The 27,572-nt window shown below is 47.5% G+C and overlaps 1 protein-coding gene across 1 annotated transcript in view; it reads left to right on the forward strand.

Annotated features, from left to right (window-relative positions):
* The window catches only part of DHX38 (DEAH-box helicase 38), a 2,105,687-nt gene that overhangs the window by 1,374,882 nt on the left and 703,233 nt on the right, over positions 1-27,572 (forward strand). Inside the window, exon 19 of the mRNA XM_069635507.1 lies at positions 1,313-1,425. Within this exon, the coding sequence (XP_069491608.1) occupies positions 1,313-1,425 (113 nt within the window). The remainder of the gene's footprint in view (positions 1-1,312; positions 1,426-27,572) is intronic.

The following is a 27,572-nucleotide window of genomic DNA, read 5'->3' on the forward strand; positions in this document are numbered from 1 at the left end:
GTCAATGGGGCCAAACATCAATAGACCTTTTTGCAACAGCAGAGATGCACATTGCGTTAGTGTAATTTTGATTTTAACTGCTTTCTCATCTGATGTATCAACTAGTTTACATGGTAGTGGCAGTAAAGGATAGATCTGTGAAATGTGACTGTGAAATATGACTGTCTTGTCCACATGCTGATAGAAGTGAGGAATCCATCGGGGAAAGGAGCTCACACATTATGCAAACTCTTATCTGCTCCCCATTGCAATGTTCTTGTTTTTTGTGCACATGTGTAGCTGGGTGCTTGAGGTGGTCCAGTCAAGGTTGTCTTGCTGTGTTTTGTTTGATGTAGCAATGCTAGTTTTCATTCCTAATGATGGTTGGATGTGGTGTGTGATTACAATCCCTTGGTCTGCTTAGACTTTGAAGACAACACATTGTTAACAGAAGCTTACGTCCATTTTGCAATGCCTGAGTGAGAAGATGAGACTTGTGGTAAAAACTGCCAACTGATGTGTATCAACTTCTGTTGTGCAGCCATATCCTTGTAAAAAGGAATGGCTGGTATCTCTGGAATAGCAGCAAAGAAGTGGGCACCACTCAAGGATATAATCCTTACTCAAATATTGATTTTTCAAAAAATTAGTTTCTTATGTGATTTCTTGTCCAAAGATTGTAAAAGGGAGCCAGCTGAGATAAATAAGGAGACACCCAAATTCAAATTCAACTAAAAAAGCAAAAGACCAAGTACGCAACAAGGTCACTCAGCCGCTCTCTTACCCGGATTTGGTTTTTTGGAGAGCGGCTGAGTGACCTTGTTGCGTACTTGGTCTTTTGCTTTTTTTGGTATCTCTGGAATGCCAGAAATGGGGACAGTTTTATTGTTTAGTCCAGTTACCAATGAGCAATGTTCCACTGTGCTAAAAACCTTCTCAAATGCTTTGTATATAACAAGTTGGTCGATAATTGTGTATTTTGAGTGGCTACAGCTCAATCTACTTCTTAGCGTTGTTAATCATTTGTTTCACAATTTTCTCTCAGTTAAACTGATTCTAGCACTTGTATGTCAAACAGTGTTATTTATATTTTCTCATGCTTCAATTTGACCCATTTATCCATACTTATCCCATTCTGCATTTTGTTAAATCTTTCTCTCCTTTTTCTAACTTTCCTCGTCTTCCATTTTCACCAATCACTGATTATTCTCTGATTTCTTACCATTCTTTCTACATTCTTCCTTCTCCCAATTGTCTGTTCATATTGCTGCCTCCTCCTTTACTGTGCTCATTGCACTCCTTTTTAACTTCTTTCTCCATTCGCCCTTCCCAGGTTTTCAATCCTAGAATAGGCATGGATGCACTTCAAATCTACCCGATCAGCCAGGCCAATGCCAACCAACGATCAGGCCGAGCTGGCAGGACAGGGCCAGGACAGTGCTTCAGGTGAGATTTGCCGAGTTTGGCATGGAGGTAAAACTAAATTGTAAGTGCTGACATTAACAGATGTGCATGAGCAAATACGACTGAATTCGAAGTACATGACCTAATCAATGGCTTTGTCTTGACTGTGTAGTCAGGAAGGCAGACTAGATCGCTCACATAGAATGGGCATACTGAAACCACAGGATTTAAGTCTAGCAATGAAAAATGTAAGCTGCTCACTTAGACTTTGTAGATGTAATAAAGTGATCAGCCTTCTGGTAAGTGCTTAGGATATAAATACTGACTCAAGCAAACAGTGCTTCAAACTCTGTGTGTGTTGGATTAGTAGGTATGACCTAATGGTGAAGTGCTTTAGTTAATTGATCAACATAGGGTTGGCATTGTGGTTAATGCAAAACAAAATTGACTGTTTTATGTTCAAGATTAGTTTGATGCATGTGAAAAGATTGGGGCTCGATTGTGGGATTGCTTCAGATAAGACATGAATACCGCAGAGCAAAACCATCTAGAGATGTGACAATGCTCTACGTTCTTGACGAGTATGAATCGTTTGTGCAGATGAGACTAAATTGTGACCTTGCTACAGGCTAGAAGACTAATTGGACTGGCAGAGAACATTTTTTTTTACCATGTTTCAGGGAGCAAATAAGCAGAGTGAATGAAATTGTGACTGAGCTGCAGATAAGGACTTCCAGACATATCACCCCTCAGTCACATTTTCTCAACTCCTGTGAGAACCTGGGCTGAGCGCACATATATGCTTATACTCTCCCGTCCCCTTTCCTCCATAGTGCATGGGGCGTCCCTCGTTAGGGACGGGAACTGAACCTTTTTCACACAAAAATCCTTAACCCTTTAGATTTAGCTGCGCGCAGGGGGGTAGTACCAGAAGCATGCGCTCCGCTTACTCCATCCTCTGGTGCCACACCTATGTCCTCTTTTCTGCTGCAACTGGAACAGACCTGCTTCACCTGTGCTGGTGGTTGAGGCCTTTTCCCTCCTAATTCCACACGCTTGACCTTCCCCTGGGATCCAGTGTCCCTTTAATTTCTTTTTATTATTGATTTTTACACTGGCCTCAGGCGCCTCGCCCTCCCCGGCGCATGTCGGCCCAGGCTGACTTCAGTAAGTGCCCCTAATGCGACAGATCCTTTCCGGCGTCGGACCTGCACGTGCTGTGCCTCAGCAAGGATCACGGCTGGGAGGACTGTTCGGTGTTTGACGCACGTAAACCTCTGTCATTCAAGAACCGTGTTGCGAGTTGGAAGGAACTCTTCAGGTTGCCACCCGAACACCTCAAGGAGAAAGTGTGCAGGAAATCAAGGCCCATGGTGTGAGTGTACTTTTCTCAAAGCACCCTGCAAGGGTGATTTCTTCCCTGGGATTTCTTCCCTGGGAAGACCCAGAGTGGGAGAATCACACACATCCCATTACCGAATCGCACAGATCCCATTACCAATCAGGGTGATCTACCGACCAAGGGATCCAAGGATCCTCCCTGACCGAGGACTGAGGGGCCCAAAGCCAGTGTTGCTCACGCCTACTCCAGCGCTGGCGCATCCCACCCCTCCAGTACAGTCTCTGCTACCTCCCGCTCCACAGGACCAGAAGATACCGCCGGTGACCCCTCCTAGCAATGGTGTTAATCAGGGAAGTACAGACACCCCCCCCCCGCTCCCCTCTCCAGGGGGCTACGGACCAGGCTGACACTGACGAGGATGAAGATACTGATACGTCAGCCCACGGCCTTGCATGAAAGGCTGGCAGAGTATTTAGGTATCCCCCATTCGCAGAAGGAGCTGCCCCAGGTGGGTGTCCTCACAGAGGTACTGACCACTAGAACATCCACCAGGTTGGGCATTCCTTTGCAATGGGACATAGAAGCCAAAAAAGGCTGGTTTAAGCCCCACTTCACTCAACCCACCAACAAGTGCTTGGACACTAAATACAGGCAGGCAGAGGGGGACACCCTCCTGCTATCGGTCCACCCTCAACCACATTACCCGTTCATAGTGACGGCCTCCATTTATGCCAAAATGCAGGCCTCCATGTCTTCTGCCACGACTTACCCGTTGCTGGGTAAGGAGGAACATTTTTTCAGTGCCTATGGAAAAAAGATGTACTCAAACGCAAGGCTTCACTTGAAGCAGGCAAACAGACGCAATGCTGGCTGCAGCCAATGAAAGGCTTTCAAGGGAGATTGCAGAGTTTCTTCCTGATCTGCCGGTGCACAAGCTGCATTCAAGTCGGAATTAGCCGAAGCCAAATTGGTGGCACAGGACATAATGGAGTCCACCGTGGCCCATATAGACACGGCAGGCAGAAACATATGCAAACAACTGATATGTGGGGGTCCACTTGGCTAAGAGGCAATAAATAAAACCCAGACTTCCTGGAGTGCATCCTGGATCTACCCTTAGAAGGTGGGGGTTTGTTCCATTCCTTGACAAAGAAAAAAACCAGTTTGCAAACTGCCAAGTCACTGGCCATCCTGGCTAAACCGGTCGTAAAGTCTTACAAGCAGGGTCAGGCATGCTCTGCCAGGGGGAGGACTTTCAGGGTCTTCCAGGGGTTACAGGAGCGCAGAACACACCAACCAGACATGTCCCCCAGCTTGCACAGGGGTAAACCGCAAAGGACTTCAAACAAGGGGTTCTACCAGTCCCCCTTCCAGGCACCCGCCTCGGAAGGAAAGAAACAATGAAGTTTGCCTCAAGGTACAGAACTCTCCAGTGGGTAGCAGGCGTCCTATCCACATTCAGTCCTGGTGGGCTTACTTCACAGATCTGAGTGGTCTTTCATACCGCCTCCCTCTAGCTCCTCCTCCCCCCACCCCCATCTCTCTGTCACCCCTCAGGGCGTGTCACTGACTCATCTTGTATAAATCTTATCACTGTGGTGCGGTGGAGGAAGTCCCCCACCCCCTCTGAGGGGCTCAGGGATTTTATTCACACATTTTCACATTTCAGAGGAAGAACCAGGCAGGCCTGTGAGTGGTTCTTGATCTATCCTTCCTAAATCTTTACCTACCCCTCCAAAAGTTCAAAATGGTTACGCCAGCTCTGATTGCAGAGTCTCTGTGTGGGGGAGACTGGACGTGCTCCCTGGACCTCAAAGATAAAGATGCTCATCTTCAGTACAGGGTTGTACCATTCAGGCTGTACTCGGCCCCGTGGGTCTTTACCAGGTTAATGAACTCTGTAGGTGCAGTGCTCGGGTCGGAGGGCCACCACGTTTACAGGTACCTAGACGACTGGTTGTTACAGGCAGAATCTCCAGGTGCTGTTAAGGTTACGGCATGCCAGTTTATGGACATCTTGTACGAGCTGGGGTTCTCCATCAACCAGTGCAAGTCGCAGCTCCATTCCACTCATGCCCTGGTCTTCCTGGCCCCGCTGTGGGATATTCTGCAACAACATATTTTCCGTACTACAGAGCGGATTCGGGTGCTGAGGGTAGTGACTGGACATTTCCTCAGCAGGAGGGCAACCACAACCTGGTGGTTCCAGCATTTGCTGGGCATCATGGCAGCATGCCTACTGGCTATTCTGAATACAAGGCTCAAGATGAGGAGGATCCAGTTGCACCTAGCAGCCTCCTGGAACCAAGAAATGGGTTCCCAGGCGACGACAGTCTCCATCCGAGCAGAACTCCACCAGGATTTATTGTGGTGGAGATAGGCTGACAATCTGGCGATTGGTATACCCTTCAGGCAACTAAATCTGACATGGACTATCACAACAAACCTCTCCCTGGAGGGGTCGGAGGGTCACCCTGGGAGGCTAATATGTGCACTGACAGTAGTCGGTCGAGGACAAAGCACCCCATATCAATCTGCTCGAACCCACAGCCATACAGCTACCACTGCAGGCGTTTCTACCTGCGGTCAAGGACATAGTGGTCTTAGTTCATACAGACAGCATCAGTGGTGCACCAGGTCCCCCCCCCACACCCCTGCTGTGCAGACTGACCATCCAGATTTGGGGAGTGGGCAATAGCACACAATATCGAGCTGTCTGCAGTCCACCTGCCGGGGGAGTCCAATCTAAAGGCGGCAGGCTCAGCAGTCTGGGCATAGATAACTACTAGTGGCAGTTCTGCTCGCAAGTCCTGGCGGTGATCTTTCAGACTTGGGACCCATACGGGGGGGTAGACCTATTTGCCACGGAGCAGAGGTGCCATCAGTTTGCTTACTGTCTGGACAGGGGCACCGAATCGCTGGGAGACCCACTCACCTGCAATGGGACAGACTGTGGACGTATGCATTCCAGCCGACCTTGCTGATACACAGGGTAGTCTGCAAGGTCAGGGACGCTCAGGGACTACTACAGCTTATTCCGATTGTGTCCCATTGGCCAGCCAGACCTTGGAATTCAGAGCTTGGGAGGCTGGGGGCCCAGGGGACCTTTCCTCACTCAGCAAGGGGGTGCAGTGGTTCACCTGGCTCCAGAGAAATGAGCTCTACAAATCTGGTTCCTGATAACGTGACTGCATGACCTGCAGTTGTTCCAGGAAAATATGAGGATTATACAGAAGGCAAGAAGTGACTCCACTAGGGGTCAATACAAGAGCAAATGGACTAGGTTTTGTTACTGGGCGAGGGACAGACACAGATCCTTTGGTCTGCACCCTTGATCATGTGCTATCTTTCTCAGCACACCTTGCAGAGTTAGGAGTGTATGTCGACACGTGCCGTACTTACCTGGCAGCCTGGGGCTTACAGGAACTTAGACAGTATGCATTATTCCACCACGTCGGTCAAGAGGCATCTTTGAGTTAACAAGATTGGACCCTCTGCACCTGGTTCGGGGTGTCAATGTAGTCCTTGAGCATAAACCATTGAAGCACTTGGCGTCGACGGAAGTCAGACTGGTCACCATTAAGACTGCCCTCATAGTGGGGCTTACATCAGCATGCAGGGTCAGTGAGATTCAGGCCCCTGTGTCCTCGGAACCGTACACCACGTTCCATCGAGCCAAGGTAGTGCTGCGCCCTCACCTTTTGTTCTTGCCGAACATAGTGTTGTCTTTTCACCTTAGGAGATGGTAGTACCGACTCTTTCCCAATCCGAAGTTGGAGGCAGAAAAGCCCTTGCGTCGCTTGGTTGTAAGAAGGACCTTGAAGCTCTATCTGGACCGGACAAAGTGTTTTCGCAAGTCACTTGTTCATCACATTTGGTGGTTCAAAACCAAGCTGTCCGGCTTCAAAAGCCTTGATAGCAAGGTGGATGTTGGCTGCCTTTCAGGAGGCCTACAAAGGTCAGAACAAGGAGTTACCAGCAAATATTCACGCCCTTGCGGTCAGGGCAAATACCACCACGGGGGCGTTCCAAAGGCATGTGTCTTGGCAGACCATCAAAAGGGCGGCTATATGGGCTACCACTTCTGCAAGCATTGTTGTCTGAAAGCAGTGAGCACTATGATGCAGCCTTTGGGCAAGTAGTGCTGAAGAATCTCTTTTCTTAAGTTTATATACATCTCACCTCCCTAAGGACTACAAATCAGTGGTAAATGCCCATGCAGTATGGAGGAAAAGGGACGGGATGAACAAGAAATTACAAGTTACTCACTGGAGTGACTACTGTATTCCTAATCCATAGTCCCCTTTCCTCCATACGACTCTCCATCCTCCCCCCCCTAAAAAGAACGTAGTTGGGTAGTATTAATCTGGCCGACGTGTAAAAGGGGACTGAGGTGGGGCGCTGGAGGGCAGAGTCAGGGGAGCGCATGTTCCGGGTACCACTTCTCTGCGCGCAGCTATATTTAAAGGGGAAAGGCTTTTTCTTGTGGAAAACGGTTCTGTTCCCGTCTCTAGCAAAGGGACGCCCCATGCAGTATGGAGGAAAGGGGACTATGGAGTAGGAGTTAGACAGTCACTACGGTGAGTAACTTGTAATTTCCCAACCACCACACACAGGGTAACCAAGTACTATTCCGAGGTCAATGGATTTCCACAAATCGGAGCTGCCATTTTGTTGCTTTCTCTGTAAGTAAAGAAACAAAGAAAAATGTTCAGGGGCTCACAAAGTGGCAACACGTTGGCTATCTGTACCAGGGAAGGAAGTTGTGCTACTTCTACCCAGCTGAGTTATAAGGTGAACCCTTAGGTAATGTCTGTATCATCAGTTCCCCTCCACACCCACTTCTCAGCCCTTTAGTTTGTCCTTCTTTAATTCATCTGGGGTGGAAGGGAGACTTGCCTTATTTATTCTGGAGTGAGTAAACCTCTCAAACACCTAGACCATATTTGCAGGGTTACTGCATCCCTTTCCTATACTTACCTCCTTAAAAGCCCACTTCTCTCCCTGTCCCCTTCCAGCCACCCACCTGCAAGAGCTTTTGCGACTTCTTATCAAAGCTGTCCTAAGGCAGCAGCTAGCTCCATTAGGGGGTGAGGGCAGCTAGGGGTGTGGTACTCCTTACTTTCTAGTACAAAAGGACAGAGGCCCAAAACCCATTTCAGATCTTTGTCTGCTGATCTGTACCTGAAGAAAGTATACTTGCAAGTCATGGTGAAAATCAAGAATGAGAGGTGAGTATAGACTAGGTTGAAGGTGGTGTAGGGGCAGTGAGTAAAAACATCAGAAGAGGGGGAGGTGATCAAGTGGAGAGGAGCAGCCCCTTGGAGTAGGTATTATACTTGAGTAACGCAACATCAGCCTACTAGTCTGGTTGAAGCCGGCAGAGGAAACAGTATGAGATGTGGTCTCAAGGACATCTGCTAAAGGGCGAGCATCAAAGTCTAGCGAGAGGCCCCCAGGCAAGAATGACCATTTACCAGCGAGGAGGAAAGTGAGATGTGTTTCGAGTAATGGTTTCAGAGCCATGCAACAGGGAGCATAGCCAAAACCGTATATTATGGAAACTGTAGATCCTAATTAAAAGAAGCCTCAAAGTTCCTCGCAATTGCCGAAGATATCCGTGCCCAACCTGTAGCCTAAAAGGCCAGACATCCACCCAGATTTCTGTCAGTTAAGGCGCTCAGGGCTACAGAACCTAACGTGATGCTTGGAAAGATGATCCTTTTTCTGCTTTCACTCCATAGATATCCATGGGAACCCCACATTTGTTTTTATGTTTAAGCTGTTTTGACCTTTGAAGGCCAGTACCATCGTTTTGGCTTCACTGGCCTTGCTGAGGCCATCTGTTTTGGGGGCACTGATTAGTCCTTTTGGCTATTGGTACAGGAGAACTCTGTTCACCATAGTACAATTCGATTTATTTTTCCAGCACACATCACCTTACAGGCAAGTGCGGTAGGGACAGTGTGCCTACCTGTCGGTTTGGTTGTAACTTTTTGATTACTAACTCGATGTGTCCAGGACTGATTGGTGTCAGCAGCCTACTGTCTTACTGTTTTATATTTTTTGTCTAATGCACTTATGCCTTTTACCGCTGAATTGTCATATGTGGAAATACCTTTCCTGGGCAGAGCTCCTGCTTTCCTGGGCACAGTGGCAATCTGTGGGGCCGGATGTGAGGGCTGGAACTGTCTGGTCCCAGTCCATGTCAAAGTGACTTGCTGGGAAGATGTTGGCCAGAGGCTGTCCAGGATTGGAAAGTGCCTGCCAGGTTGAATGGTACAGCGCCTTACCATTGGTCGCGTCAGGACGACTTTAGCTGAAATCCTAAACAAAAAGGGAAATCCTGCAGCAATTTCACAGTTTGTTGTTAAAGCCTAGAACCCTATGAAGAGGAGCATCCTGCTGGTGGACCATGTCGTTTGAATCCAGCCAGCAGCATTTGCTTCAATTCTCCCCGTGAAGCCTTGATCCTTGGCTCCTTTTAAGGCCTTCATCCGTGCTTCTACCCCAGGACCAGTAGGAACAACCAGACTTGATCCCTGCTTGAGGACATTGCCTTTGGGTAGAGTGCAAGAACTATTCTGTGGGCTAGCTAGCTTCCCCCTGGGTTACCTCGCTGCATCAATCGTTGCGGCAAGTTGAGCCTTCGTCTTCTGCATTTCCTTGACTTAATCACTGTCCCTTTGGTCATACAACCCCCGTCCACTGACAGTCCTCTCCCTAAGCTCCACCCCTGGAGGCCATCTTCAGATTTTTACCACACTGTTCAGTGTTGAGTCCTCAAGTTGCTCTCTGAGCGAATTTTATGGCATTTCTAATTTTTTCCATAAAAAGTTTTAGACTTTTGACCGATTTTATGTTTGATCGTTTTTGACGAAGGACCGAGATTGACAGCGGGGATCCGCTATCAGCGAAGATCTTCATCCACTGTCGGATCGTCATCTGAGAAGGCCCTGCGTTGCGCCTATTAAAAGCAGAAGCCTCTTGAAACTGCACGAAGTGTGGATTAAGGAATGTATTCGTGGAAGATCAGCATCATAAATGCTTATATTGCCTGCATCCGGACCACAATGAGGAGGGATGCGAGGTGTGCCATGGTTTCTCGAAGAAAACCAAAAAAGCCAGCTATGGCAGACAGTCTTGCTCGACTCGCGCAAGGCCACTGACTGAGCATCGGGGCAGGGTTGGGCCTCATCTAGGACTGGCTGGTCCGAGGAGTGTACTCCCTACGGGAGGAGCTTGAGATCCTTTAAGTCCAAGAAAAGGCCAAGCTCTGAAATGCTGGCTCCACTGGGGTCGCTGCTGATGCGGGTCCCGAGTCAGGCATAAGGCAATTGCCATCACCATCAGTCCATAGAGGGCTTGTCAAAGCTAACCAAGACCTTGCAGCCTGCCAGCGATTCTGCCGTCAATGAGTGCCTCGACGAGCATTTCATTGGCAACGACATCCACCACCACAGCATTGAAGGAGAGTGGATCTACGAAGGATGTCTGCCGCCGCCACCACCACACCACAGGTCTCCTTGCCCCTGAGGCGAGATATGGCTGCGGAGGCAGCAACAAAGGCAGTGGCCACGCCGGGGTTGAGGAAAGACCCAGCGACCGCTTCGACCCAGCAGCCTCATGAGAGGGGGGTGGAGAAGGCCTCCCAGGTGGAACCTCTTCGGTACGTGGACCCACGGACTGCTCCAGATAGACCAGAGCAGAGTTTCAACGAGGGATACTATAACCTGCCCGGAAATTATACATCCGGAAACGGGGGGCACTCTCCAGCACTCTCAAAGGAAGCCCAGGATCTTTGGCTCTGGGCCATTCAGCACGGCATGTACCTCGTCCCGTTTCACCTGGCAGGCGTCAAGAACATCAACGCAGACTCGCTCAGCAGGGAGTTGCGTTCCTTCCACGAATGGGAGCTTTGCGGGGACTAGGTGGACCTTTTGTTTAGCAAATGCTATGACGGTGAACACCAAGTGCCAGAAGTTCGCCAGCAGGGTCCCTCAGCCGAGGAGCATGAGGAATGTGTTCTCGTTCCTGTGGGAGGGATGGTTCCTGTACGCTTTTCCCCGTTTTCACTTATACTGCATGTGATCAACACACTCAGACAGTAACACTGCAAGATAATACTCATTGCTCCAATGTGGCCAAGGCAGATCTGGTATCAGGACCTGCTGCATCGGTCAGTGGCCCGTCCATAAGGCTGCTGCCTTTCTCAGAATTTCTCACCAGAGGGGGGGAAGGGCGATTCTGCACCACGACCCAGGGTCGCTGAAACTGAGGACATGGCTCCTGCAGCCTTAGAGTTTGGAGGTTATGCTTTACCAGTGGAATGTAAGGAGTTCCTAGCCAGAGCCTTGTCAATGTTAAAATGCAACGCTATGCCCATATATGGAAGCGATTCTCCATGTGGTGTCGGACTCGGAAGATTACCCCTCTACAGGTCACAGTCATTTAACATCTACCCTATTTGCTTTCCTTTACCAAGGCAGGATTGGCACATGCCTCTGCCATATCCCGGTACAACAGGTCTCCGGGTAGACCCGCTCTGTGGTCGCACAGACTTGTCAAAGAGTTCCTCAAGGTGCTATTTGGGACTTTGCCGCTGGTGAAGTCTCCAGCCCCGGCTTGGGAGCTCAGTGTAGTACTGACTAAGCTCATGGGAGCTCCTTTTCAACCTATGCATCGAGTCCCGCTCAAGTTCCTCTCGTGGAAGACCGCTTTCCTCGTGGCTATCACCTCGGCCAGGAGGGTCGGGGGGGATCCATGCCCTGTTGTGCAAACAGCCTTACTCTTTCCACGCTTCAAAGGTGGTAGTGCAAACACACACCACCTTTATGCCAATGGTCCCGTCGAAATCCACCTCAACAAACCTTTGGTTTTGCCTCTCTTCTTCCTGAATCCGTCGTTGCCAGCGAAGAGGGCCTTACATTCGCTGGATGTTGCTCGAGCCTTCAAGTTCTATGTGGCACGTACAAAGATTTTTCGGAAGACTTCTCTGTTCGTCAGCTTTGGACCTGTCAATCACGGGAAAGCCTTATCGAAGGTTTCCATCTGCAGGTGACTCTCCGGCTGCATCATGCACGGTCATCGGCTGGCGAACAGAGCCCACTCCACCAGAGCCATTGCAGCAACAACGGCATTTCCCTCTGGTATGCCCCAGCTAGATATTTTAGGGCTGGTATGTGGAGGTACACGCACACCTTCACAAGTTTCTATTGCATCGATAGGGATTCCAGGGAGGAGTCCACAGTGCGCAAAGCGGTGCTACGCAACCTGTTCACTTGAGGTGAGTCTATTCCAGACGCAAGTGTTATTGCTTCTGTTGAGCCTTGCCACCTCCTGTGGTTGTGTATGTGTACTGCTGTGTAATTGTTATTCATGAGCATGTGAATCCAAGCCGGACCCCATGCTGGAGAAGGTTTAAGTTACTTACCTGTAGCTATTGCTCTCCAGCATGGATCTGGCATGGATTCACATGCAAACCCTCCCTCGTTCCCCTCTGTGGCTTTTCTTGGTTCGTACTGCCACCTTACGTGCTTACAAAATCTGAAGATGGCCTCCAGGGGTGGAGCTTAGGGAAGAAGACTGTCATTGGATGTGGGCTATATTATGTTTGTTTAGTGAGTTTATATAGCGCTTTACAGAATAACAGGTACAGTAATGAATGAAGCATAATTTACAAACATGAAACAAACCAGTGGTACAGTATTCAGAACAATTTACTCAGGGGGGGGGGGGGGGGACAGTGATTGGTTTAGAGGAGAAATACAGTAAATAAAGTGAAACTGTTTTTTCTTTTACTGAGGATTCCCAGCCTGACAGTGAATATTCATGAGTATGTGAATCCATGCCAGACCCATGCTGGAGAAAAATAGTTACAGGTAAGTAACTTGAATCTTCTTCAGTGGTCCCAGAGTGATTTGCAGTACAGGGGATGAGTAAACCTACCTGTCTGCTTCTCCGCTGTCTCCATATGTGTGAAGTCCTTAACCTATCTCTTCTTTGCCTAACCATGAGTGATGGTGCTCAGGTCAAGTATCCTCCCATTGACTTCCCCTAAAGTGGTTGGATTGGGAGAGGGGCTGTTGAAGACTTTTTCTTCAATACATATCTAACTTTAATACACTTACAACCTGCCTGTTGGCTTTGCTATCTCTCGTTCAGACTCTTAAGAATCGTAGCCTTCTGACGAGAACTACATTGTAACCTGTGACAATAAGGGCACAAATCACCCCTTAGAAAGGGGATCACAGTCCAACCACTGTGTGGATCACTTGGTCGGGAATATTTGCATATGCTTTTCCTCCGACCCCGCTCTTGAATAGAGTAATGCAGACTGCATCAGGAACACTGAACAATGATTCTAATAGCTCCAATGTGGGCATGTCAGACGTGGTACTCCCACCTCCTCAAAACATCAGTTTGCCCACCAATGAAACTAACATGCACTTAAATCATGTTGCCACAGAACTAGGGACAAACCCTGGAACCTCAAACAACCAGCTTGGCTCATGAGGTCATAGTTTGGATACCTTAATTTGCCTGACAGATAAATGCACATTTGAAAAGACGTCTGTAAACCAAACGCACAAACCTGCTACGTTGACGCATGGAAAAGGTTTATGATGTGGTTTAGAAGGTCAAACATCAACCCTATTGGATGTACACAATCACAAATGCTGCACTACTTAATATACATGTTGGACTCTGGGTAGTCTTTCATTCATTAGAAGCCCATCTAGCTGCACTTTCTCCTTGCACAACATCACAAAGCAAGGTTTCATGGTGAAAAGCTAAGTCGCTAAAGCCTTTATGGAAGGTGTAAAATGACTTTACAATTGCTAACCTGCCTCCAGGTTGGAATTCGAGCTTAGTTTTAAGCAAACTCCTAGGATCATCCTTTGAGCCAATGCATAAAGCAAGCCTCAAAGATCTCACTTTCATAACTGCTTTCCTTGTAGTAGCTATTACGTCTCTTGGGAGGATAAGTGAGCTTCAAGCTGTATCTGTGTCAGAACTTTTTGTCACTACATACAAACAAGGTGGTCTTAAAAATGCATCCATGCGTCTCACCAAAGTACGTTTCTAAGTTCCATGTTCACCAGCCCATTGAATTGCCTGCTTTCTTTCAAAATGTGTAGAACTCTGGTGCGAGAGTCCTCCACACACTAGATGTGTGTAGAGTAGTGCTGTACTACCTCAACAAAACCACTCAGGCAAACAGACCAGCTCTTTGCGCACCAGGCAGCTGGAATAGAGGGGAGACCCTGTCTCAAAGGCAGCTACTGCAAAATGGATTGTAAAATGCATACAATAGTGGTACACATTATCAAACAAAGGCATACTATTCACGCTGAGGTCGCACTCCACAGGGGCCACGTTGGCATTTACTGCAAATGTATCACTTCAAGCTCTCAGCAAGGCAGCAACTTGGAGTTCAGTGCACACTTTGAAACAACATTGTGTAGACAGATAAGCCAGAAATGAATCACAGGTGGGACAGGCAGTATTGAAACATGCATTTGTCTGTGTTAGGGAGAATTCTCAGAAATGTGCTAATTCCCTCCACCTTAGAGACCCCCAGCAACTTTGCTAGATTTTGAGGACTTGATTTCTTTAACCTGGAGAGAGTGAGACCCCTTTTCCCACTCTCTCATGTATTTTAATGTGATTTTGGAATCAGTTTCCTTTGGTTATGGAGCCTGACAAACTCCATAGGCATCATCTTTTACATTGTCACACAGCACCTTCAGTGCAGTGGCACAGGGAAGTCTTTCAGATTTCCCAAAGGTTTAAATACCTTCTCTGGGATAAACTACTGTTTCCCAGAGCAGTAAAGTGAAATTGACTTGACTTAGATGTGTAACTTCCTAGACCCAGCACACACTATTTTACAATTGGGTGCTGGTGGGGTTACCTAGTATCCCCTTTGTCTAGCTTCTGATGTAACCTTTTGTAGGTTACCTTTTTCTCACTGAATGGCTGGTGGCAGTGGTTTCATTTTAACTACCGTGGTGTGCATTTACCGCGGGCTGCGTTCGCAGCTGCAGTAAAGCACCCAAGGGTGCCATTTTTGTCAAAATGGCCCCAACCTTCTTTTTTGCCATTTCTTTGTGGAAAGGTCCTTCTTGAGATTTACTCTGCATGCCAAACCAGGTTTGGTCCCATTGTTACGCTTTGCCTTTGGCGGGATTCACAAGTGAAGCCTGCCTCTGGCTCCAGGGTGTCTGGGGTGGGCAGGAAGTGAGGGAGGTGCACGAAACGCCCTGTGCTCAGTTTCCTGGGAGACCCAAATGCACTCTGTAGTGATTGGTCGGCTGACTGTCCGGCAAGGACAGCCACCCTGCTGGATGACTGACAGCTGGCTGGAATTAATGGGAGAGAACTGAATAAAAGGCGAGGCTTTTGGCTTTGAAGGCAGAGTCGACCACTGGACAAAGGCACCGAAGAAGAACTTGAAGTGGATGCGTGCTGCAACTCCTGGACAGTTTGTTTGCCCGGTGAAGCCCTGCTGCTGTGCTGAAACTCCAATTTCGTATCGACATAGAAGCCCCTGCAAGGACGACTTCTTCCCTTAAGTTGGTGGGACCAATCCACTCCAAAGTAAGCCACCTGGAAATCCTTCTCGGAGCTGGTTGAATTTCCAGAGTTGCTGCTGGGAGAGGAACACCAGATTGTGTGCGTTGCGTTGAAGTTGGCCAAGAGCTCCAGGAAGATCCCCCGGCTCTCAGGAAGCAGGACTGACCGATCCTGAGCCCCCTCAACAGAGTGTGGGACCCCAGAAGCAAGGAAAGTCCATCTCGACAGCCAGAAACCACAGTGTTGCTATTTGCGGTAGTCCTGAGGAGCTGAAACACTGAAATACCACTTATGGAAAGATTGTTGGTTGTGAGTGGTGACAGTCCCATTGCAGTGCAGGAGTCCCAAGAAGTCCCCCCTCTTGTCCCCACAACTGAGGCTCATGAACAGTGAGATCTGCAGAGCTGCACAGGAACAGAAGTCATCTGCTGCACTTTTTCTTCAAATACGAAGGCACTGTAAAGTCTGAGACCTTACCTCTTATTGGTGAGTTGCTTGCATCTTCTACTACTCCAGTCTAATCAGCTTGTGGTCCTACATTTGATTCTTCTTTTCTTCAAAGACTTCTAAAACATTGTGCAAAGACTTTTCTACCTACCTACCAGAAGTTCTTCATCCTATATAAGACGTTTGCCCATTGACTTTGGCTTAGCCTGTTAGACTCTGCTTAGGGGATCCATAAGTATTTGCATGCTTAAGAATATTTGTGGTCTCTTGTTGTTCTAATAACCTTTACCTTTTACCTACTCCTAATAGTATTCTGAATGCGAACAGTAAGATGTTAATGTCCCCAGCACCCTAGCTATTGAAGTCACCCGAGTGTGTAGGTTGTGTCTGTGGGCCATCCCAAAAGGGTCTTTACTGATTTAGAAACTAAGAGTGTACAGTATTGAAGTGTATTTGTGTTACTTATTATATTGCTCCCTTCTGAAGAAGGCTTACTCGAACTGACTGATAAATTAATAATTGTTTATTCAGGAAACCTTGTGTGTAAGAGTTTATTTGAATACTTGTCACTGTGAATCTCTGTGTAACTCCCCTACAGCTCACATTGGCCCCTCTTGAGATAAGCCTGGCTGCTCAACACGCTACCAAAACTGTGTAGTACAAGCTTATACAAAAGGTTGGGTTTTCTATACCTGTAGTCAGAGTTGTTCGTAGTGCACCCAAAGGGCACTGCATACACACTTCGCCTAACAGTCAGTTATCCCTACTACCCACCACCACCGTTTGGTACTGCTTGCTAGTCTATGCAAAGCATGTGATTCTAAGCAGATCCACAAGCCTCAGAAGACGAACATTAAATACCTGTAACAGTGATTTCCAAGAACACCTTATCGGGTTAGATGCCTCTTACAATCAAACTTCTATTTACTTCAAACAAGTGGAAATCTAGTTTCACCTACCCTTGGGAGCTCAGTTACCAGATTTGTGCTGAAGAATTCTGTGATGCTTTTATACATCTAGTGTTTTTTTTTGTTTTTTTTAAAAAACACTATTAAATTTGCAATAAACAGTAACAACTTTACATAAGTAATTAATGTTTCACATGAAATCGACACAACCAATTTACAGAATATCTTAAGCATCATACATCATCTAGTCCACCAAATCAACTATATCCAGTGAAACATAATACTTAGACAGGTATACATAAAACAACACGAAAGACAACACAAGTGGAAAGAACGAGAAGGAGAAAAAAAACACACCTCCACCATATTCGATCTCCTCCCATAGTTTCCTCATCCATTAGAACAACCCAAATATCATATCAATCATAAAGAACCATAAATGGCCCCCACAACTTATTGTAGTCTTCTATTTTATCTTTATTTTCAAACAAAATCTTATCATACTGTGATAAAACTTGTAACCCAGTTAACCACTCATCAACATCAGGCTTTTTTCTTTTTTTTACAGATTCTGAGAATTAGCTTTATCGCTACCATTATAGGTCTGTCTATCCAGCAAGTATGTTTCCGAGCACGCACGCATCTTTCTTTATGCAAGAGCAAAATTATGTTTGCTGCGGATCTTTGCAAGGTTATTCCAAAAATTAAGTCAATACTATCCAGGACATCGTTCCAAAACAATTGCACTCTCGGACATTGCCATAGTAAATGTAAGAGAGTGCCTCTACCAATATCACAACACCAGCATAAATCATTGGATTGAAGCCCATTTTCTCTAAACCAGTCTAGTTGCCACCACCAGTATCAGTTTTAAACGTTTATTTGGCAATTTATCCATACTATATATGTTCCCTGGTCCATATGGTGCACACATTTCCCTTTCCATACGTAACCAAATCAGTTCCTTTAGATTTATTTCTCTAAAGTAATATGAACTTTTTTTAAGTAGAAATGCTCGATAATATTTCATTAAATCTGGATATCCAAATCCCCCTTCAACAATCTAGTGTTTTCAACTTACCTGGCGGAAGAAAGATAGTATCGCTGTATTACAGATGTGACATACTAATATTAGCTGTCCATTATGTGAATAAACCTAACACCTTGCTCAATACTCACTGCGTATAGCAGTTATTGGACATCTCTCTGCTAAGTCAGCAATCATGTAGTGCTACTATTTCTGACAGTGTAATGCCAAGTGAACAGAAACTTGCGCATGTAGGGGTTAACACAACAGCCAGTGGAACTATGGGTAATGTATACATTTAAAAAGAAAGCTAAACTGTTAAAGGTGCTGGAGTAAAATTGTGTTTTTTGGGAGTGGCGAGAGTGAATGTAGCTTTACATTTTTACAATATGTGAATAGATAAATTGGCATTGAGGATTGTTTTTTATTGACTTGTTTAGAGTTTGTAATAGATGTTTGTATTTTTATTTCTGATGCTTGTGGATCTGATTAGAATCACATGCTGTGCATATAGTCAGAAATCTAGTAGAAATCGCAGAGTACTGCATCTTTCTTTTGAAGATCGAAAGGGACGTCGACATGGGCGTGACTGTAACACTATCCCTAACGTGACGTGTAGTGTACCCAAAATACCTTGCGCATCAAGTTCCCACCAGATTGCTCTTTTCCGACCAACCTTGTTGGTCGCTTATGCGGAGCTCGTAAGAGTTTATATTGCTTAGTTAATTTCCACGACTTATGGTCGTTTAGTCACTTAGAGTGCTTGGTGGTTTTCCTGCCGCAAAGAACATCTACAACTGCTCGACGACTGTCGACGGCCTGGCCTCAGCCCTCCAGCCAGGCCCTTACAGTAGGGAGAGTGAGGCCCTGGGTTTTATTCCTCTCTCTCTAAGAACGTATTTCCTTCACCCCTCTCTTTCTCTTCTTGGGCACACCTTTTAAATTCTGCTCGTCGTGTAACAGCAAATTTCCCTGGAAAGACGCACATTGCCGATGCAAATGTTGTCTTTCTCGTGACCACGATGAGCATTCATGCAAGGCTTGTAAGCTCTTTCGACCTAAGACGTTGAAAGACAGGTGGACTCGGCAGTGGGCGGCCTACCCTATGCAGGCTGAAAACCTTTTCCCCCATCGGTGCCGCCGCTTCCGACGAGGAATCTGATGGCAGCCATGGCTCCGAATTGGAAGCCATCGACCTCTCAGCGGAGCCTCATGCTCCCAGATGCCCGTCCCCGGCCTCGACAGACAAGCCAGCGGCACGGTTATGGGGAAATCACACCCCGGCAACAAGTGCACACACCACGTGTACACAAGCACACAACCCCTAAGGCCTTTTCTACGGTATGCGACTGGGCATCCTACTGAACGAGCTTTCTCATTAAAAAAAATCCCCTGTCGTCAACTTGCCATCCAAGGGCGCTGAAGAACCCGGAGGAGTCGCCAACCACGACTGCGCCTTCAGGCACGTCGAAAGCCACCAAAGCTTAGCAAAAGCCATTCAGAAATCATTTCAGCAGCCAAAGAGTACAAGGGCACCCCCTCTGATCGAGAGGACTATTCGGCCCCTCAGCCTCTCTCTAAGGCCTTATTAGGAAAATCTCCCCCTTCTGGGCAGCCATTCCCTCCTCCTTACCATTCAGCTTCTTCTCTATAGACTAGTGAAAGGTTTGAGCAATACATGGACAAAATGTCCCACTTCATTGACTTTTCAGCCAAGTATATTATACCCAAGTGACCTAGGGAAGTGTACTCTTGCCCCATAACCTCCAAATTGCAGAAACTCCCCACTTCTGCACAGGAACACCAAGAAGACATCTTGCAGGTCCCAGATGACCCAACTCAGGAGGATTCTTATGAAGAGCTTAACTTCCTTAGATCAAGACTCAGCTGATCAGGAACCAGGGTCATTGGGTTACACCAACACACATCGCCGACCCAGACACCATCTGTCTTGATCCCCCTTCTACTCCTCCACAAAGAGAATCGTCACCTGTTGATGACCAGATGTTGTTCAACTCCATTTTAAAAAGAGCAGCTGACCATTTTAAAATTGCAACGCACAAAGCCGCTCTAGACTCAGTTTGTGGAGGATATTCTCAAGAAGAAGGCTAGCCAAGCCATTTTCTTTACTGAATTCTATAAAGAAGCGCCTAGCCCCTTCTTTGCTTTCCCCGTCCCTCACACGGGCAGTTGACCACTGGTTTAAACAATTATTTTGCTCATCAAGCTCCGACCCCCCTCCCCCTCTACATCAGGGGTCATGCCACACCAGACTCCTTGGTCGTTACGACCACTCGGAAGAGGGCGGGGTACCTCTGTCCTCAGCAGAATTCCCCTCTGGACAAAGACTGCAAGAAACTTTATGCCTTGGGGTAAGTGTGTCACCGCCTCTGCAGCCTATTCCACAAGGATCGCAAATCACACCACTCTCCTGGCAAGTTACATTGATGTCCAGTGAGGCCTAGTGCAGGATGGTTTTCAGGACGTTCCAGAGCCCACCTGATCACACCTGCTGGCGGTCGTGGCTGAAGGCAGACAAATAACACAACATAATGAAGAACACACTGGACTCGGCTGAGACCGCTGGACGCACCCTCGCTCAGGGTACTCTGCTTAAAAGACATGTCTGGTAAAAAAAAATTGTGTTCAATCCCGAGACTCGGGCCTCTTTAACAAGCCAGTGAAGGATTCAAACCTTTTTGGTAAAGCAGTGGACAATGCTCTAGAGATGGCAAAGAAAGAACACGAGACTCTGAAGTCACTTTACCAGATCACGGCTAAACCCTTTCACCAGCATGGAGGCTCACGCCAGTCCTTTCATGGCCAATCCTTGACACGCTTACGCCAGGGGCAATAATAATAATATAATTCAGCATTTATATAGCGCTACGAACCCTCAGGCATCATCTGAGTGCTGCTTATTATTAACCATGGTGTATGGTACTCATTTATCGACTTCGGAAGGATGAAACGCTGAGTTTGGCCCTGCCAGGATTCAAACCTGCATCAGCAGGCTCTGCGTAGATGTCAAAGCGAGCGCTCTACTCTCTGTGCTGTCGGACCGGCTATACAGCTCAAGAAATAATTCCTGATCCTCCGGTCAAGATTCCTTTGGTAACTTCCAATACCACCAAAGAGGCTCTCGTTGGGGCATGGGTAGAGGCAGAAACTCTACTCAGAGAGGCTCACCGGCCTCAACCTCAAAGTGACTTGCCGGTTCAGGTGGTCTCCCACACTTCCCCGGTCAGGGGGACGCCTGTCTTCATTCATCCACGCCTAGGAGGGGGATCAGTTCAGATCAGTGGGTACTAAAGACTGTTGCCCACGGTTATTGTATTGAGTTTCTCCGACCACGGAGACGCCTGTCGCCAGAACACCTGTGCATCCTGCTGGAAGAAGTTCAGGTCCTGCTGGAAAAGTGCACCATCGTAATCGTCCCCCCTTCTCCGGATAAACTAGGGTATTCAGTGTACTCCCTTGTACCCAAAAAGGATCTCTTCATGCGCCCTGTTCTAGACCTGCGAACAAGTATGTCAAACCTCAAAAGTTCATGATGACAACACTTCAGGGGGTAATCCCACTGCTGCAGCAGGGGGATTACATGGCCACATTGGACATGAAAGATGCATGCTTTCATATTTCAATGCAGCCAGCGCACAGAAAGTACCTCAGGTTCATGATAGCGGATGTCCACTATCAGTTCAAAGTTCTACCCTTCGGCATTGCCTCAGCCACAAGGGTGTTCACAAAGGTAATGGCGGTAGTAGATGCTCACCTGCGTAAGCAGTCCATCCCAGTCTATCCTTACCTCGACGACTGGCTCATAACTGGGGATTCGTATGGGAACATTCCAGACAAATAGCCAGAGTATGGTCCATCTCCTCTTCAACCTAGGATTCTCTATCAACTTGAATAAATAGTCCAATCCCCAGCCAAGTCGAAACATTTCTGGGGGCTCTAATTCGGACAGAATACCTGCTCGTCTTTCTCTTCAACAAGAGGGTCCAAAACATGCTGTTCCAGATTTCTCACTATGTAGCCAGCCATCAAGTGACCGTACGCAAAGCCATGCGACTGATGGGAATTGTTAGGGAGAATTCTCAAATGTGCTAATTCCCTTCTACCTTAGAGACCCCCAGCTCTTTTTGCTGGACTTTAGGACTTTTCATTTCTGACCTGGAGAGAGTGACCTTTTTCCCACACTCTCGGGTATTTTTCTGTGATTTGGACTTCGTGTTTCTTTTGACTTTGAAGTCAGACAAACTCCATATGCATCATCTTTACATTGTGACACACAGCACCTTCAGTGCAGTGGCACAGGGAAGTCTTAGATTTCCCAATGGTTTCAATACCTTCTCTTGGTGAAATTACATTTCCCAAGAGCAGTGAAGTGAAATTGACTTTACTTGCATTTTTGTAACTTTCTAGACACAGCACACACACTATCTTACAATAGGGTGCTGGAGGGATTACTTAGCATCCCCTATGTCTAGTTTCTGATCTAACATTTGTATGCTACCCTTTCTACAATTAATGGCTGGTGGCAGTGGTTTATTTTATCCTAACATTGTGTGTTTCTACCGCGTGCTGCAATTGCAGCTGCAGTAAAGCACCCATGGGTTCCCATTTTGTCAAAATGGCTCTGGTCTTCTTTTTTTCACCATTTCTTGTTGGAAAGGTCCTTCTTGAGATTTATTCTGCGCGCCAAACCCGGGTTGGTTTCTTTTTGTTTTGTCTTTGGCGGGATTCACTAGTGAAGCCCGCCTCTGGCTCCAGCGTGTCTAGCAGGGGCAGGAAATGAGGGAGGTGCCCGAAACTCCCTGTGCTTAATCCCCTTGGTTACAGGAATGCACCCAAAGGCGATTGGCTGGCTGGCTGTCCTTAGAGGACAGTCACCCTGCTGTGTGATAGCTAGTCTGCAAATTAATGGGAGAAACCTGCATAAAAGGTGAGGCGTTTTGCTTGGAAGACAGTCAACCACTGGAAGAAGGAAGCCGAAGAAGAACTTGGAAGAGACGCTTGCTGCAACTCCTGGACCATTGGTTTGCCCGGTGAAGACCTGCTTCAGTGCTGAAGCTCCGGATTCGCCTCAACTAGAGAAGCTCTGCAAAGGACTTCTCCTCCCCTTGGGTTGGTGGGACCAATCGACCCCAAGACGAACTCATCTGGAAATCCTCTCAGAGCTGGCTGTACTTCCATTGCTGCTGCAGGAACCGATTGCCAGGGAGAGGAACATCGACCCCAAGACAAACTCATCTGTAAATCCTCTGAGCTGGCTGTACTTCCATTGCTGCTGCAGGAACCGATTGCCAGGGAGAGGAACACCAGAATCAAAGCAGGACTTGTCAAGCCTGAGCCACCTCAACAGAGTGCTGGACCCCAGATGCGAGGAAAGTCTATTAAGGTATCTGAGAACCGCGGTGGCGCTATTTGCGAGAGTCGCGAGAAGCTGAAACCACTAAGTGCCGCTGATCTGAAGTGTGCCCATTGCTGCCGCCGACCTTCAATTCGTAGTACAGGAGTCCCCAGACATCCTCCCTCTTGTCCCCACGACTGAGGCCCAGGAACAACAGGATCTGCAGACCTACAAAGGAACAGAAGCCAGCTGGAACCAATTTCTTCTAACCAAAGGTACTGTAAAACTAAGGGAACTTGCATCTTGTTGTGTAGCCTTGCTAGTTCTCAGTTGGGACTTGTCTTTATTGCTTTTGCAGAATTGCTTGCAGCTTTGCCCCTCACAAGCCTCCCAGCTTGTGGCCCTACAGTTATTTCATCTTCTGCAAAGACTTCTAAAACATTTTGCAATCCTTTTTACTTAACTCAAGAAGTGCTTGAGCTCACCTAGACTTTTGCTCAATTAACATTGCTGTCTTGGCTCCCTGAAAGACTCTTCTATCCTCTGACTTTGTGCTTTAACTATCCCTCAACAAAAGTCACGCATTGTATAACTTGTTTAGCCGGGAAAGGGTTAATTTACTTTGCATAGGAGCGGTTCAAATAGTACTTACCTGCTTAAGAATATTTGTTAACCATTGTTTTATTCCCAAAACCTTTTCTTTGACACCAAACTCAGTATTGATCTAAATGTACCAGTGATATTTCAATGTCCACAGTGTCCTAGTTATTTAAGTCACCTCGGGGTGTAGGAAGTGTCTGTGCGCCATCCCAAATGGGTATCTACTGATTTACAGAAACTGAGAGTGTGTATTTTGAAGTATATTTTCGTGTTACATATATTTGCTCGCTTCTAAAGAAGGCTTATTCAACTGACTGTTAAATTAATAAATAACTGTTTAATCAAGAAACCTTGAGTGTACGTGTTTATTTGGATGCTTGTCACTGTGAATCTCTGTGTGATAACCCTACTGCTCACATTATCCCCTCTTCAGATAAGCCTGGCTGCTCAGTCACTCTACCAACTTGTGTAGTACATGCTTATACCAAAGTTTGGTTCAACTATTGCCAAGAGGACAAGGCTGGTGCAGTTTCCCACAGGGTACTGCATACAATCTTGCCTAACAGGAATGATTGCTTCCGGCGTCTACCTAGTTCCTCCCGCTCGTCTGCGTATGCGCCCCATGCAAGAGTGGCTCTCGATCCAATGGTGTCAGGCCAGCGGGACGATCTAGTGGTCGTCTAGGCAGCCCTCGTTCAGTCTCTATACCTACAGTGCCTTGGCATTTAATTGTTGAAAATCAAACTTGGGTGTGTTTTGCATTTAACTTTACCAGAAATTGTAACCTGCTAGCCCATTGACTGTTTCACAACGCTGTACTTACATACTCCTCACTCTGCCTCCCCTCACTCATGGTGCTATCTGTTTCTCCTATCTACTCCAACTGCTTCTCTATCAACTATCCTTCCCTTCTCACTAAGTCTGGTAAGAAGTTTAAAACGGATATCTTGGCCTTCAACACGGGTGTCCCCATCACTGATACATGTTCCAGCGCCTCTTCCAGACAGACCCTTCGCCAGATCTATGGACCCCTCATATGATGTCTGTGCTCTGTCCTGTCTCCTCCTCTCCCATTAATGGTGGCACCCTCTGGGAGGTCCTCATGGATTCTTTCGGCTCCTCCAGAGTCATCATAAATGTCTACCTAAACAGTACTGTCAAAGTCCAAGGCCCTCAGGCCAATCTCCTCCTTATCGATAGGCGGTTAACTCGCCTCATCAACTTCCTTTCATCTCCGGCTGTCCCCGCCCCTCCTCTCCTCCCTTGGCTACCTTGCCCTCTCCTCCCTCCTCCTCTGCCCCATCTCGGGCTCCCTGCGCAGGGCGTACTTCTGATTTGTACCCCTCTGCGTAAGGACCTTAAGGCTGGCAACCTACTTCAACTTGCCACTCAACGCTCGCTCTGCCATCAGTCATCTGACATCTCTTAGAAGAACTTGAACTTTATGTCCTCGTTCTTATTGAGACATGGTTCACAGCCAGCTCTGTCACAAGCTTTGGCACTCTCCTCCCTGATGGCTACAAGATCCTCTCTGCGCCCAGATCCACCCGGCCCGGAGGGGGTGTAGCCCTAATCTTTCCTGAGTGGATTACTGCCTCTATCATCCCCACCCAGACGTACTCCTCTTTGAATGCCTTGTCTGCAGGCTCTCTCTTTCTCTCCTAACCACTCTTACTGTTGCTACTCTCTTCCAGCCCCCTGGTCAAATCGCCTAATTTCTCTGAGTGGCAAGACCTCTCCTCCTCCATCCTGGCTTCAAACACTCAACGCCTCCCCCTTGGTGACCTCAACATCCATCTTGATTCTCCCTGTTCCTCATCCTTTCTCTTTCGTGACCTCTTGTCATGTCTCCTTTCTCCAAATGGTCTTGGTGGTGGAGAAATCGGCAGAGATATGTCTGTGTCTGTAGTATTCATTTGGGGACTAATGTGACACGGATTCCTTCCAAGATGGCGGTGCTTCACTGACCTAATCCGCTCCTACCTTCCACTGTTTCTTACTTCAGTGGAAACACTACCCATGAACGGTCAGGTGACCGTATTTCAAGCAGGAACACAAACATGGTATTGCGTTGCTACTTTGTTACCAGACGCTCCGTATGTTTGCAACTATTACTCTCCTCTTGCTGTTTCATAGTTCTGTACTCTTCTTACTTCCGTCTATGATTAACACTTGTATCTTTTCAGGGATCTTACCTTCAAACCTTTTTCCCATCTCCGCTCGCACGTTGGAGCTCCTTCCGCGCGTTACGGCTCCTTCCGCGTGTTACTGTCAGACGCCGTTCCGCCCCCTCTGCAGTCACATACCACCAGCCGAGAGACCCTTCAGCATCATAACGGTAGGAAAGCCTTACCATAGATTTCAAAACCTATCTAAACAACCCAACACCGCAACCCTCCTTTATCTCCCATAGACTTTACCCTCGAGGGGACTGTAGGAATCCTAACGCTCTCATTCCGTGGTTCCCTGTACTCACTACCATCTGCAGAGCTGAGGACCGAAATATCAATCTCTTCAGTGTTCGTACTAAGGTAGCCTTTCCTCCTCTCCCGAACCTTTCTACCCACTACTTATCTCGATTTACCTTTAACTGCTCTCTTCTCATTTACTCCTATCAGACCTCTGTCTTCTTGCAAGACCTTTGTTGTACCTGACTCATTGGAGTAAACCGCAACGTCCACCATTCCTGAGACGACACTCCACCCGTCTCCTGACAAGTTGCAGCAGTTTTTTTTACCAAAGAGGGTTTCCATGGGATTTCTGCGGTCCTCCATTTTCCCCGTTTGGTGGGCTGGGAATTGTAGGACCCCCACGGGAACTTTCACTATCTTCTCGAATACATCTGCTGACCAGGTTAGTGATTCTGTGTTTCTGTGGCAAAGCTTCTCTTTTTTGGTACACCTTAAGAGTATGCAAGATAAATATTTGATACCTCTGCGATTCCCGGTCTATCCTCCCATCGGGCCCGACTCACTCTGCAGGGTACACACTTGATGTCTTGATCTCCTCTGGCCTCCCCCTCTCTCCCTCTGACCACTCCTCTCTCCTGGTGTGATCACTGCCTCCTCTCATCTCTCCCTTGCCCCCCTCCTCCCCAAAGCTAAGCTTACTCCAACATTGCCACCTACCTTCTCGGACATCCGTCCCACGAAGCGTGTGTCAGTTGAGGCTTTCGCTGCCACTGTCTCACCCCCTCCCCCACCCCACTTCTGGCTGACTCACACCCTGACACAGCCCTGTCCCTGCTCTCTTCTTCTATTTCTGATACTCTTGATGTCTTGCCCCTGTCATGAGTATCCGTTTGAAGTCTAAAGCCAAGTGCAATTCCTGGTATGACTCCGACATAGCTGCACTTAAGCGTAAGTGTAGGGCTGCTGAGAGGCAATGGACGGCTTCTTGTTCATCCTATGACAAACTGGCCTGTCGCCTGCTCCAAAGGCATTACCGACTTTCTGTCCTCACCAAGAAGAGAGTCCACATTCAAGCCTGTGTCTCTGTGGCATCTAACAACTCTGCCAAACTCTTGAAAATCTGCAAGGAGCTGGCCAACCCTGCTGCAGTCTTTACCCCTCCTCTTGCCTCCCAGGCTCTTTGCAATGCCCTTGCCTCTCACTTTATCTCAAAAACTCAGGACATCCTGTCCACCCTCTCCTCCCATCCCCCCTACTCTGTCCTCACTCGCTGACCCTCCTTCAGCCACCCCGACCATCTTTCTCATCCTTTCCTCTTTTCTCCCCAGATGAGGTCGCTAGACAAGTCTAATCTATGTATGAAAGCCTTGTCAAAACAATGTCATCCCCGTTCCTCTAAAACCATCAAAGACCACATTGATACCCTTGCTCCGGCCCTTGCCAATTTCTGCAACCTCTCCTTTGCCTCAGGATCCTTCCCCTCCCCTTTGAACCACTCCTTTGTGCATCATCTTCTCAA

The sequence above is a fragment of the Ambystoma mexicanum genome, chromosome 1q, assembly GCF_040938575.1.
Source record: "Ambystoma mexicanum isolate Mex_15411 chromosome 1q, UKY_AmexF1_1, whole genome shotgun sequence".
NCBI classification, from domain to species: Eukaryota; Metazoa; Chordata; class Amphibia; order Caudata; family Ambystomatidae; genus Ambystoma; species Ambystoma mexicanum.